Source organism: Marmota monax, unplaced genomic scaffold (genome assembly GCF_021218885.2).
Source record: "Marmota monax isolate L192 unplaced genomic scaffold, Marmota_monax_Labrador192_F-V1.1 WCK01_AAM20220418_F8-fsc00263, whole genome shotgun sequence".
Lineage (NCBI taxonomy): Eukaryota > Metazoa > Chordata > Mammalia > Rodentia > Sciuridae > Marmota > Marmota monax.
The window spans coordinates 732,478-747,944 of record NW_026693408.1 but is presented as its reverse complement, the minus strand read 5'-3'; the positions used below and the strand labels follow the sequence as shown (position 1 = coordinate 747,944).

The 15,467-nt window shown below is 35.9% G+C and overlaps 1 protein-coding gene across 4 annotated transcripts in view; it reads right to left on the bottom strand.

Moving 5' to 3' along the window:
- Positions 1-15,467, bottom strand: part of Rnf130 (ring finger protein 130) — a 114,072-nt gene that overhangs the window by 47,117 nt on the left and 51,488 nt on the right. For all 4 annotated transcript variants that reach the window (XR_009228028.1, XM_046457036.2, XM_046457037.2 and 1 more), the window contains exon 3: positions 11,544-11,794. Coding sequence is in view for 3 of the 4 variants with exons in the window: in XM_046457036.2 (XP_046312992.1) it covers positions 11,544-11,794 (251 nt within the window). In the remaining variant the exon portion in view is untranslated. The remainder of the gene's footprint in view (positions 1-11,543; positions 11,795-15,467) is intronic.

The window sequence follows — 15,467 nt, the reverse complement described above, 5'->3', positions numbered from 1 at the left end:
CTCAAGACATTTAAAATGAACAATCCTAGGATCATCTCATTTGTTTTCCATTTTTCAGGAATTTCTGTCCGTTGCTGCCTGATATCTAATGTTTTGAAGTTGTTTTCTTATTAACTGTTTCAGACAAGAGGGCAAACCAAGTCCATTTTTACATCTTAGCCCAAAGCAGATGTCTCTAACCATATTTTTATATTTAAATGCCATTTTTAAAGGATAAAATTGGGTTATTTGTCATACAGAACATCCCACATTTTAAATTGTCAGATTCTTCTTGGTGTCATTTATTTGGTCCATTTCTTTGACAACTGTTCTTAGGTTCAATTGCTTTAGCAAGAATAATTCCTACCAAGTGATATCCTGGTAATATGAAGCATGATTAGTGTATTCAGGTTTTGTCAGCCTGGTCTATCCATTTTAAATCTCACATGAATTTTATGTCTGATTTTAGCAACCATGGATTATCTCTAACTAAACCCATAATTTCAATAATGATTTTCTAATTCCATAATTCATTTATTACTTGAAATTCTTCTATAAAAAGTTTTCCCTCATGAACTGATTACCATTCAATAATCTGAATAGAAAAACCAGAATTTTTTCAAAACTCTGATTTTTAGAGTAACAAGTTGGTCCTCTAACAACCTCTAGTTTCAAATCACTTGCAGTTTTTATTCATTACACGCTATAACTGCCTCATTTGTGGATATGAAGAGGTCCTTTAAGAGGACAACTAAATACTTATACCACCACCACTATAGTCTTAATACCTTCTTGGTTTTATGACAGAAGATCCACTTTATACATTTTTAGCTGTAGGTATGTAGTAATTTCCCCAAGGATCCCTAGGTTCCTCTATGTAGGAAGTGACATTTAAAGACAACCCTAGAGCAGTCTAGGGTGAAATGGGGTAAGGCAGAAATTCATTATTTTATTGAGGATGTAAAATAGCAATTTTTTGTCTTTCTTTTTTTGTGTGTGGTACTGGGGGAGGGTCAAACTCAGGGCTCACACATGCTCGGGAAGTGCTCTGCCACTGAACCCCCAAACAGTATTTTCCCAAATTCTGCTATTCCTTCAGAGTTTATTGTCATTCTTTTATAAACAGGGATATTCATTGTTTCTAAATTGTCATGGCTATGGACAGAGAAACTATGTTTTTGAAAAAAGAAAAATAAGCTGGGTATTTATACTGTTATCTATAATTCAAAATAAATAAAGTTATAGAGTTATTACTTAATTTCAGCTTTTTTCTTTTAATATTTTTTAGTTGCCAACGGACCTTTATTTTACTTATTTATATGCAGTGCTGAGAATCGTGCCTCACACATGCTAGGCAAGTTCTCCACCACTGAGCTACAACCCCAGGAAGGTAAATGGTCAAAGGGAAGACTAGGACAAGCTTTGAGAGGTTAAGACTTTTGAGACACAACCTCAATAGGGATGAGGGTGGGGGGGTCCTCAAACTGCTTTACCACCCATGGCCAATGATTCAATCAGCCATGCCTATATAATGAAGCTTCTATAAAATCCCAAAAGGACTGGATTTGGAGAGTTTCTGGATGGCAAAGGTGTGGAAGGTGGGCTGTAGCATACAAGGAAAGGGCTCCATGTCAATTCTAACATAATCTTACACTTCGGATCTCTTCATCAATAACCTTCTAATATTCTTTATAGCAAACTATTAATAAGTAAATGTTACTCTGAGTTCTGTGAACAGCTCTAATAAACTAGTTAAATCCCAGGAATGTCTTATGATCTATACCCTCCTTCATTCACTCTCTTTTCCCTATCTTTCTTTTTCCTTTTTGTGTCAAAGGAAAGCTGTCTCCCTGTGCTCCAATCTCTCCTTTTAGCTTTCCACATACACTGCTTATTAATATCTGTCTTTGTGTTCAGGTTTTCCCTCTTAAGTAGCAAGCTCCCCATGTCCCCTGCAAGTCTTTTCTATCAGGAAAAATCTTTCATCACTCTATTGCTGAAGACCCTTGGTTTGACTTCTTGTTTCTTAGGGAATAAAGTTTAAATTCCTTAGCATGTGATTCAAGCCCTTCATAGTCTATGTTAATTTCCTCATCTAATATCGGTTCACGGTTCCCAGCCTTCTCCCCACTATTCCTAATGTTCTGCCATTCAACTCTCCTGTCTCCTTTATCTATCCTCAGCTCTGTGGAAAATGATCACTTTGCCTAACTTTCCTCCCAGTCTCTGTCTGCTGCAGGCATATTCTTTGAACTTCATCTCAAGTATCACTACCTTCTCTGTGAAGTGTCCCTGACTCACCTGGAGTAATATCATTTTGCGCCTAAAGAGAAACACTTATACCACACAGAATTTTGATGATGCTGTCTGCCTTCCCAACAGATTATAAGCAAAATAATAAACTCAGTTCAAACACGTATTCTTTCTAGTTTTTTTTTGGAACTGTTACTCCCTAATAAACAAAATTCATTCTATCATACAATAATAACAAAAGTAGTTGCCTTTTCTTGACCATACAATCCTTTTCTAGAGGAAAAGTATGAATGGTACATGTAATACTCCTACTTATCCCCCCAATTTAGAAGGAAAAAACTTTGAACCCATAATTTTTCAAAGATTTAAATGTATAAATGCAGAGTACTAGCAAGTATTAGCTTCCCCTGATACAGAGACATTTGGTATATTTCTATATTTTGACATGCAAGTGCATTCTCAATTGACTACTCACTAAATCTTTTTAAAAATATTTTTTAGTTGTAGATGGACACAAAACCTTTATTTTATTTTTTTTTTGTCTTTTTTTTTTTTTTGGAACTGGGGGTCGAACCCAGGGCTTTGCGAATGCAAGGCAGACGCTTTGCCACTGAGCTACATCCCAGCCAAAACCTTTATTTTATATATTTATTTTTATGTGGTGCTGAGGATTGAACCCAGTGCCTCATATGTGTGAGGCAAGCGATCTACCACTGAGTTAACAAACCCAGGCCTTACTGAACTTTTGAAGTGAAAACAGGTAATAAAGTTATATTTCATTTTGCTAACCTGGAGACATTTATAAGGTCTAAGATACTATATCCACATGTTAAAAAAGTTCTTGCAAAAAGTTTTTAAAATATCTTAAAAATCATATAGTAGATGCTAAGGTGTCATCTTTTGCCTTCAGGCAGATCTTCAGCATTACATAAATTAATAAATAAAATAAGGATATTGTGTTATATAAAAATTAACTGTAAAGTTATTAAGATTAAAGTTAAAGCCCAGCATTCTTACTTTAAAACTGGTAAAACTGACTTGGTGGATGTTTAAGGCCAAATTTAAATATTAAGGTTAAAATAAAGGAGCCAAAAAAACCAATATTTGGCTCTTGCCCTCTAAGTCAGCCTGAACCCAGGACAGGGAAAAAGCTTTGCAACTCCAGGCCACATAACCTCCCTATAAGGGAGATTAATGAGACCACTGGAGAACAGAAAGCCAATGAGTGTACATGCTGCAAAAGAGGAGGGTCATTTAAAAAGGAGACATGCCTGATGCTTCCAAGGGAAGCCAGATGGTCAGCAAGACCTTGACCCATCCTAATGCAGATGACACTAATAGAGCTAAAAAGCCACTCACATGTTCCCCAAGAATGTCCTCCAAGGAAACTCAGCTGACTCTTACCAATAGATAGAAACAAGGTCAGTTTGACCAGCCTGGTCTTAAACACCTAGCAAAAACAGTTAAAACAAAAGCACAGCCATTCCTGGACATTTAAAAAGAAACAACAGTTATTTTAATGTAACTTAAAATGTACACTAGTGCTAGCATCCCCCAAAATAAGTAAGACTGGAGACAACAGAAGAAAAATTCTTAGGCAAAAATGCCTGATAACTACCAATAAATGCCAGAAGTTTCTATTCAGTTTAAGGTCTATAGATCTTCTTACATAGGTAGGTGTAATCAATGTTTATTAATATAATTATCTAGCCCTAAGCAACAAAAGGATCTTTACTGAACACAGAGGTCATGCCAAAAAGGTATTTTTACAAAAACCAGATGACATTAACTAATTTAACTAACTGTTGTGTCTACGTTCCTGATAATTCTGACGATGTTAAAGATTTATGTTCCCTAAAAAAGTGCCTTATTAGGCTTTGTTAGGCCTTGTTATTGGGACATTTTCTCAGGTCTTCCGCCTCCTGGTAAACAATTATTAATTTCTGTCATTTTCATGATATTCATGGACAGGTTCCAGATGCTACAACTGCTATTTTGTATTAATCTTACTTCAGCACTCATGACTTTTTGTTTCTCTCATAGAAGTGCCCACCCCAGGTGAATTTACATCCTGTTCTTCCTGAGCCGGATTTTTACCATGGACTCCTTGACCCACTCAGTTTCTAAAAAGGGACTCCAAACTGCTTGCCCACTGCACATCACCCCCTTTCAGCTGGAAGTAGCAAGAACGGTCATCGCCCTTTTCCCTTACAGCAGTTGGAAGTCCCTAATATTAGAGGAAAAATTACGGTAAATGTAGATGTTTGCCAACATGTCTAGCTCAGGAAGATGTACCTAGGAAACTGCTCCCAAGATCACCCTGGGTGATCTCCCAGAAAGAGACACTTGCTTCCATAACCCAACTTATAAGTGGAAAAAACTCCCTGTTCACCAAAAATTGTGCTTCCCGGGTCCCACTTTGAACTCCTTGACTAAATCTCCAAACTGTCAATAACTCTGAACTATGCAACCTACTATTTTGATGGAGTAAAGGGAAAAGAACACCTGGACTTATTAAAAGGCCAGGCCCCACTGATTTATCAACATAGACGGGCTGCCTCCATTTTAGTTCCCCTCCTAACTGGTTTGGAAATAGCTGGATCTACTGCTTTAGGAACTGCAGGTCTTATCACAAACTCTAAAAATTTTAAGTCCCTCAGCCATCAAATAGATATAGATTTAGGAAAACTAGAAAGGTCAATCTCCAAACTAGAGGTTTCACTAGACTCTCTGACAGAAATAGTCTTACAAAACAGATGAGGTCTAGAATGGTCTCTTTCTGAAACAAGGAGGACTTTGTATGGCTCCAGGAGAAACTTGTTTCTATGCAAACCATTCTGGGATAATAAAGGACAGTTTGGCGCTTGTGAGAAACAGGTTAAAGGAAAGAGATGAAGCACTAGAAACTTCAGGCAATTGGTTCCAAAACCTATTCTCATGGTCCCCTTGGTTGACTACCATCAGTTCAGCTGTAGTTGGGGCCCTAGTCCCTTCTCCTGATTGGTATTACTATAGGACCCTGCCTCTTAAAAACCCTCCTAAACCATATACACAAAAAAATGTAGATGAGGTCAGACTTATGGTCTTGCGAGCCCAGTATAGTCCCTTAGACACAGAAGGATAAAAACAAAAACAAAAAAAAATTGAGGCCTAATGATGTGCAAGATTGACATCAAACCTACTAAAACCAGTGGGGAATGTGATAGTAGGAGCAAATGTGACTCCATTTTGTTTTATGACTTCATCCTGTAAAACAACCATGCCAAGTAGAAGAGTCATGACTGGAGTAAGATGTTCTTTTCCTTTTGCTAAAGAAACCTTTAAGAACACGGAACTACCTAATGGGGTATTGTTTCTGTAACTAGGGTAAGGGGGCTGTTTCTGTAACTGGGGTGACTGGGCTGTGATTGGTTAGGCTTCCCTCCACTTGACTGCACTCTCCCGCTTTTGTAACCTGGCTTGCTTGCATTGGCTAGACCCCCTGAACATCCCTTTTGCGGTTTTCAGGCTTATAAGGAGTGCCCTTGCAACTGTTCGGGGCTGATCAGGGGAACAGCTTTATGTTCTGGTCAGCCGCCACCGGTGTGCTTCAATAAAGGCTTGATTCGATTATACGTGAGTGGTCTGGAAGTCAGTTTATGAAACCCTGGGACAAAGCTTTAACTATAACATATGTATTTTTACAAGAAATCTTAAGATATTCTAAACTCCATTAGGTAGGCTGTGAAAATTTATGTATCTGCCCTTTTCTTCAACAGCAAAATAAAAATTTTATTGTAATTTTAGGAATCAGATTTGACTACTTTGGGACTAAAAGTGCAATATCAATCATGGAATTGTTGAAAAAAATTAACAATGTTCAGAAAAATCCTTGGGCACACTTTCAATATAAAAGCACCAAACATTTACCCTTTTAAGTAAAATAACTATCGCTGACTTAACTTAAAAAGTGACATTACATTTAAGTTTAACATTAGCCATCATCTGAGCTATCTGTGCCTAAACAGTATTCTGATGTATTGAAACAGTTTTTCAGGAAGAACAAACCACAGACACTTAAGCGGTAAACTAAAAGCCAAAGCAAACTAAAAGCAAAAGCGTTAGATTTTTATATCACATGTAAAATGGTCTGAAGTGTTACCATTGTGCTTACATTGTGATTAGAAAACTATTTACAATGTGTAGCTCTCCCTAGTAACATATTCTGTAGAATAACTGCTTCATTATATAACATTTTCTTGGGGAAAATCAGAGTCTTTCTTAACTCACTGTTTTTCCTTGGTACTAGTTCTGGCCTCTCTTTTAAAATAGACAAATGTTTCAAACAGTCAAGTTGCTGCCACCTGCTTATTAAACTTTAATAAGCTAAGCTTTTTAAGTCACATAAAAATTTCATCAAGCATTTCACAATGTTAGGGAAAACGGAAGGAAGAAAAAAGGTCAGAACATCACTTTCCACTGAAGCACTGTCTGGAGAGGGATGCTTTGAAAGGAGCCACAAAACAAATGCTAGGGAAACAAGCCCTGTTTATGGCCAGTGCCAGATGGTGACTGCATTTACTCCTTCATCTCACATAGGCCTCTTACTGGGTGCTAATTAAAGCACTATCTTTAAATAGCAGGCTCCCGGGACAACTATGAGTTTTTTCCAAAGGTCTCTGGAAGTGCTACATTCAGCTAATTATTACTATAGGCTTTCTGTCAAGCAGCTCTTCCTCATTTTATTTTCAGTATTTCATATGGCAACGTATTTTTTTAAAAAAACCTTTAATCTGTTTTTTATTTTAAAGTCATATGGCATTTATAATAAGGAAAGAGGAGGTATGCTATCCAGGAACCTTGAGACTTGAGGAAAACGCAGGGTGCTGAGCTCCTTGGGCTTCCTTACTGCTTCCCATATATTCCAGACAACATGCTACAGAAGCCTCCAATCTGGAACTTCCAACAGGAAACAGACAAAGCCAAGAAAAGCCTAATTTCCTCTAGTCAAAGCGCCAGGAAGAAGGTGATCTAATATCAGAAAACTTTTCTGGGCAATACCTATTCTACTCTAGCCAGATGCCTAGGGGAAAATCACACTATTTCTCTTACCCTAGTTCCACCAGCACCCAGTGGGAAAGTAGTCTCCCAACCCAGCTCCTCAGGGAGTACACTGATTTGAAATTTATACACACTCCACCCAACAGTAGAACACAGATTTTTTTTTTTATAAGAAATTATTCTTCTAAATTATTTATTTATTTTTATGTGGTACTGAGGATCTAACCCAGGGCCTCACACATGCTAGACGAGCGCTCTACCACTAAGCCACAACCCCAGTCCCAGAACACACATTTTTTAATTAATTTTTTATGCATTTTGATATATCATAGATGGGATATAATTTCTCATTTTTCTGTGTGTACATGTTGTAGAATCATATTGGTCATGCAGTCACATACATACATACTGTAATAATGTCTGTTTCATTCCACTTCTTTCCTATTCCCACGTCTCCTCCCCTCCCTTCACTAATCTAAGTAACGCTATTCTTCTCTAGTGCCCTCCCCTTATTGTGACTTAGCATCTGCATATTAGAGAAAACATTCGGCCTTTGGTTTTGTGGCTTATTTCACTTGGCATGATATTATCCAATTCCATCCATTTATTGGCAAATGCCATAATTTATCTGTTCTTTAAAGAGGAGTAATATCCATTGAGTATATATACCACATTTTCTTTATCCATTCATTTATTGAAGGACACCTGGTTCCATTTGACCCAGCTATCCCACTCCTTGGTTTATACCCCAAAGGACTTAAAATCAGCATACTACAGTAGTGCAGCCACATCAATGTTTATAGCAGCTCAATTCACATTTTTTTTAAGTACCCATGAAACATTCATCAAGGTAGACCATATCCTAGATCATAAAACAAATCTTAAGAAACAGAAAAAGAATAGGAATCAAAGTATTTTGCTGATCATAATGGAGTCACTAAGATAACGTGACCATAACACCAAGATAATAAAGAATATTAAACTTTTTTTTTTTTTTTTTTGGTATTGGGGATTGAACCCAGGGGCACTTAACCACTGAGTCACATTCCTATCCCTTTCTTATATTTTATTTAGAAACAGGGTCTTGCTAAGTTCCTTAGGGCCTTGCTAAATTGGTGAGGCTGCCTCAGTCTCCAAGCCACTGGGATTACAGGCGTGCTGCTGTGTCTGGCTAAACACATTTCTTAATAACATATGAGTCAAAGAGGAAGTCTCAAAAGAAAAAAAAAACCATAGAACTGAATGAAAACATAACATGTTAAATTAATTAACAATTGAAAATGTGTGGGACACAGATAAAGAAGTGCTGAGAAAAATCTATAGCTCTAAATGCATATATTAGAGGTTTTTCTTTTGTGGTACTGGGGATTAGAACCCAGGGCCTTGTGCATGCAGGGCAAGCACTCTATCAACTGAGCTATATCCCCAGCCCCTAAGTGCATATATTAAAAAAAGAGAAAAGGTTTCCAATAAATAAACTACAAGCTTAAATCTAAAAAGGAAAAGTATAAAACTTTTAGGGAAGATAAAAAGAAAATCTTTGGAATATTTAGGGTTAGGCAGGGTTTTTATTTTTATATTTGACACAAAACACGATTCATAAAAGGAAAAATTCATATATTAAGCTTCATCATAATTAAAAACTTTTGCTCTTTAAAAGACCCAATAAAGAGGTTGAAAAGACAAACTAGAATGTAAGAAAGTATTTGCAAACCACACATCTGAAACTGAGCAGTAAAAAACAATCCAGGCAGAGACATAAATGGACATTTCACTAAAGAGGATGGCAAATAAGCACATGAAAAGATAATCAACATCAGTAGTCACTGGAAAATGCAAATTAAAGCCAAAATTATTAAAATAGAATAAACTACTGATACTCCCAAGTTGGAAGGACATCAAGGGAATTATGCTGAATGAAGAAATCTAAACTCTAGAGGTGAAGCACAATATATCTCTATATACATAGCATTCTTGAGATGACAAAGCTGTAGACATGGGGAACAGATTAGTGGTGGTGAGGGGTTAGGGAAGAAGGTACTATGATTGTAACAGTAGCACGAGGAATCCTTGCGATGAAACTGTTGTGTATCTTGACTGTGATGGTCACATGAATATAAGACTGCACAGAACTAAAAACACACATACTCTCACATAAAGAGTCCAGTGAATGCAGTAAAATCAGTAGATTACATCCACATCAATTTCTGATGTGGAATACTAACTATAATTATAGTTGTAATACTAACTATAACCAAGCAATATATTATCACTAGAGGAAAACAGATCTCTGCATTATTTCTTACAAATGCAAGTAACTCTTCAATTATCTCAAAATAAAGTTTAAAAAATGCAAAAGGCCAGTATTTCTCAGAAAGTGTACATAATCTGAATCTAATCATGAAGAAACATCAGACAAACTCAAACACAAAATCTGACCCTCTAGGCAAATGTCAATGTCATGAAACAATAAGAGACATGACAACGAAATGCAATGTAATCTGTAAATCTGATCCAATCAAACTGGGGTTTTTCTTTGCTATCAAAATGGAATTATTGAGCAGTTCTACACAACTTGAAAACTATTTTATACAACTATCTGGTCTGTAGATTAGATAGTGCACTGCATCAATGTTAATTTCCTGATTTTGAATAATCATACTATGGTTAAATAAGAGAATGTTCTTGTTTTTACAAAACACACAATGAAGTATTAAAGGTAGGGTGCACCATATCTAAAACTTACTCTCAAATGGTTTATATATTTTTAAACATAGAAAAGAAAATATAGCAAATGTTAACAGCTGGATAATATTCATGAAGGGAATACTTTTGCATTATTCTTGCAACTTTTTGTAAATTATAAAACTTATTAAAATAAAAAATTCAAAAGTAGACAAGATACTTCATAGAGCCTGGCATGTTCATGTTCAATAAACTGTAATTTTCAGAAATTTCAAAGGCTGGGGATGTGGTTCAGTGGTAGAGCTTCACTAGCTTGCATGAGGCCCTGGGTTCAATTCCCAGTACTGCAAAAACAAAACAAATTTTATAACTATTTTCAGATGAAGAAACAAGTTGAGAAGCTAAATAAATTGTCCAGGAAGAAAATAGGTAAACTGGTAATAAGGTAGGAATTTGAACTCACACCTTTTCCATGCCAAAGTCTATTCTTCTTTTACTAGAATAAGGAGAGATGAAAATTCCAACTCCTCCATGGGAATCCTTATGCACCGATAGAACAAGATCGCGCTATGCAAAACTTGGCTTCTCTCTAAGCAATTCACTTCTTAGTTCCTAAAGGAAAAGTCTAGGACAGGGACAACCCAAACTCAACTCTTAGGATATTACACAAACTAACAAACTCAGAATCATCATCTATCTACACCCTTCATCCGGGGAACTGCCTCTACGTAGTCTTTATTCATTAAACCAAAATTCATCGAGCCCTTAGGATGTGTAAATTGACAAAATTCTAAAACGACCATTCAGAGACAAATTCTAAAATGACCATTTCTTCTACTGTTCTTCCCCACCTCACCCTCATCCCATGTCTGAGTTTAGATATGATAGGAAATTTATTTTTAATTGATTTTTTCCTCCTGAATAGATAATACATAGTTCAAAATTTATGTGGGAAAAAGATTAAAATAGAAAAGGGTATAGAATGAAACCTCCTCAATCCTCCCAGCTCCCCTCTCTTGTGACAACTAAAGTTACCATTTTAAAAATACAACTTTGACCTGTGTAACTCTACATCATGTACAACCAGAAGAATGAGAAGTTATACTCCATTCATGTATGATGTGTCAAAATGCATTCTACTGTCATGTATAAAATAAATAAATTTTTAAAAATACAACTTTGTGATATTTCTCCAAATTAACAGAATTATTTATCTGGCTAACCAGAATATCATCAGTGATAACTATAAATAGAACGATTTCCCCTTTTAGGTATTTAAAATATCAGTGTAGATATGTTTTCAATGTATTACAATGACTCTAAGGTTACAGCTTTTTTTAAAAAATATTTATTTCCTAGCTTTTTTTTTTTTTTTTTTTTTAGGTGGACACAATATCTTTATTTTACATATATGTGGTGCTGAGGATAGAACCCAGTGCCCCACACATGCTAGGCGAGCACTCTACCACTGAGCCATAGTCCCAGCCCCTAAGGTTACAGCTTTAATCAAAAAAAATGTTGCAAGATGTGTGATCACAATAGCGCCTATGGATTATAGTTATTGTTGGACAGTTCTGGTAGCTCACCTGGTTCCTGTCACGTGCATTTGTGTACCTGATCTTCTGAATGAAGTAGAATATGAGCCATGCTGAAGAAATAATCATCAAAACAATAAAGGATATTGACACGAAGACTAGAGAACCACGGCTGAAGTTCTTTGGCGGCATCCGAGTTCCAACAGCTATTGTCATTTGTACAGAGATGTTTTTCTCCAGATAACTCAAAATATCCTTACCCCTCAATTCTGTTATCATGACAGCAATAATATCTCCAGTGCCTGTAATGCAAAATAAATATATATATTCAAGCGACATTTAGAATTTTTAGAAAAATAAAATATGTTCCTTAGAAAAACTACAATTTTTGCTAATGGGAAGAATTTATAGATTCAGCTTTTCAACTGAAATGAAGTTGCAGTTGGGTATGCAGTTTCCAAGTGGGACCATGTTGTATAATACCTAAAACTTAGACATGAGGTGTTAAACAACTGCAGTGTTAAGAACAGTGTTAACTTGTCTTAAAGACAACTACATTTAAAAAAGATTATTAAGCCAGCCAAATGTGACAACAGATAATATCACAGCATAATATACAGCCATGGAAATGTGATAAGATCATGGTGGGTTTATATTATAAAACTTTTTCTATCTTAAGTGGTCTTCAGAAAGTCCTAATATCTTAAGAAATGAAGAAAAATACTGTTACATATAGTACAAGTAGGTATTTCTTGCATTCCTGGAGCACCTATTATGTATAAACTGTACAAGGGATAGAAAGAAGCATAAGGCATGGAGCTTTATAACATCACCAAGACTTACAACATATGCCTAGCAACAGAACTACAACAACAAATTGTCATACCTTTTATTAATAACACTTCAAACTAACCTTGGTCCTATATGTAGACCTGGCCCAAATAAGGCTCCTTTCAAGTTTACTCCAAAGTCCTTTTGGAACTCAAGCCCTTCTTGAGAGATTCAAGCTTTAACATTAGGACTAATTTGGCATAAAAAATCTCCAACTTCTAATAGCTGTTTAGAGGTCTGTCACAGCCACAAATAATGCAACTATAAACGTGGTCTTAAGTTGCCCTTCTAAGCCCTTTCTAAGCCCTTCTAGTCCTTTCCCTCTTAATTTCCAGAAGCTGGAATATATTCAAGGCAAGTAACTACCTCTCCTGTGGATAGCATAAAATCTCTCTCTCTTTCCTTCTACACAATGGAAATAGCTTCCTAATTTAAGGAAACAGAGAAGCTTGTCTACCACTGATATGTCAGCAACCAACCTTTTATAAAGCTACTTATGGGTACATGCAATCTGACTTCTTCAAAGAACTCTTAAGAGAGATAGAAGTATAGGAGAAGGGGAATAAACATTTTATTTGAGGAAAGAGAAAAGTATAATTATCTATTAGAATATGAATAAGGCTTGTGTATGTAAATGTAAACCATCAAACAAAACAAACAACCGCTAACACTTGACTTTCAAAAGCTTCTTTGATGAGTGTTAAAAACATTTGGCTTTATATGTTTTATATTTAGCTAAAAGAACTATCCTTGTATTACATGTAGTCAAAAGACTACGTGTGACAGAAAAAAAATAAAAGAAATTTTATGAAAAATGTAATCCAATGGAATGTATATTTATATATTACCTTATTCAAAATTGTCCCAGCCACTTTATCAGAACAGCAGTTTATCAGAACACTGATTAAAAACCCATAACAAAAAGAAAATGCAAAATTAAAGCAAGCAATAAAATTAACATCTAATTACCTTTCTGAAATGAGTTCTGGTTAGTAATAAATTAGAGAAAAATCATAAAATAATGCTAAGTCGGCTTAAATTTCCACCTAGAAATCTTAGGTTTGTGCTTTTAAATGTTGTTCAACAGGCAATGATCTGTGGTATAAGATACCAGGTATGGCTATAAAGTAACTGAGACGGATCCCACAAACAACATATGACAATCAGTCTCATTGCTTTATAATCACACCAGGTACAAACAGTTTTAGAAATCAGTTCTGAGGCTCCCTCTTGAAGACTCAAGCTGAAAAAGGAAGAGGGAAAGCTGCACAAGTAGCTGAGGGAACCAATCCAGGTAATTTCTTTCAAACAACACTAAATAAATGTATCAACTAATTTCAACAGGAAAGCTGTTTGGGAAAAGAAATGTTTAATTATTTCAACCATCCATTCAATGATATTTATTGAGCACATACTATTATAGAGGCTCCTTTCACTTCTTTATTTTTTAAATTTTCCTTTCTCTTCTTAAATAGACAAAAAAATTCCCCCTCCTTTTCTTTCTTTTGGTACTGAAGATTGAATCCAGGGTGCTCTACCCCTGAGCTATACTATACCCCAGCCCTTTTAAATTAAAATTTTAATTTTTTTCAAGTTCTGACACACATTTCATTTTTTTTTTAAATTAGAGCTTTATTGTTATACATGTTAGTTGGGTTCATCCCAACAAACTCATACATTTAATTTTTATCTATTTATTTAAAATTTTTTTTAGTTGTAGATGGACACAATACCTTTATTTTATCTATCTATCTATCTATTTATTTATTTATATGTTATACTGAGGATCGAACCCAGTGCCTCACACATGCCAAATAAGTGCCACAACCCGGCCCCATTTAATTTTTATTTTAAGACGGGTTTTCACTAAGTTGCTGAGGCTGACCTTGAACTTATGATCCTCCTGCCTCAGCTGCCTCTTAAGTAGCCAGGATTGTAAGTATGTGCCATGTGCCCTGCAAAAATTACCTGTTCTTGATGACATGAAAACTCCATCTGCTCTCAGGAGAGCAAAGAAGAATCATAAGGGACTAGAAACAGAATAAAACACAGGCATAGTTTCATCACCTCAGCACATAGGAGACTGGGAAGAATGATGGCAAAGTAGTCTAAGTCACTAAGATCCAACAAAATGAAAAATAACTGCAACAGATGATCAGAATACTAGTGAAGGACTGAGTTCTTTTTTTTTTTTTTTTAAGAGAGAGAGGAGAGAGAAAGAGAGAATTTTTTTTAATATTTATTTTCAGTTTTCAGTGGACATAACATCTTTATTTTATTTTTAGGTGGTGCTGAGGATCAAACCCAGCGCCCCACGCATGCCAGGAGAGCGTGTTACGGCTTGAGTCACATCCCCAGCCCAGGGGATGTGGACTGAGTTCTTAATTGTGTTAGGTTTTAAAGCCCTTATAATCTGATGAGTTATATAGGGGACTACTCCTAGAAGAAAGGCCCTGTGTTTCCCCATACCTTAAGCCCGATTTAAGGATATGTCATTTTGAAATAAAGATTTGGAGAGCCTGGCTAGTTTCAAGAAGAACATTAATGCCAGAGAAAAGTTAACCTTCAGGATAAAAATGGGTTAGGTAAGCAGTGAGTGATTAGTTAAGGGTCAGCTAGAGTGTAGTGATATAAACATTTAAGTAGAGATGTATTAAGTCCTTGGTAAACACTGCTAATAAATCATGGATATAGCTTCAGCATCCCATGCATTTCAACATGTCTGACAGCAGCTATTCATTAATCAGAGATGATTAATGAAATTAAAAACCTATTTGTGGGGATGGGGATGTGGCTCAAGCGGTAACGCGCTCACCTGGCATGTGCGGAGTGCTGGGTTCAATCCTCAGCACCACATAAAAATAAAATAAAAATGTTGTGTTCACCAAAAACTGAAAAATAAATATTAAAATATTATCTCTTTCTCTCTCTCACTTCTCTCTCTCTCTCTCTCTTAAAAAAAAAAAAAAAACAACAAAAAACCTATTTGTGAGCTGGGAGGGCTCTGACCTCATCAGTGGAATTCAAATTAACCCTGACAGCTGGATGGACTACTGGGAGGTAGAAAGAAAGTAGGTAACTAGGGGTGTGCCTTAAAAGGGTTTATCTTCTCCTTGGCCCCATCTTCTCTCTGCTTCCCATCTG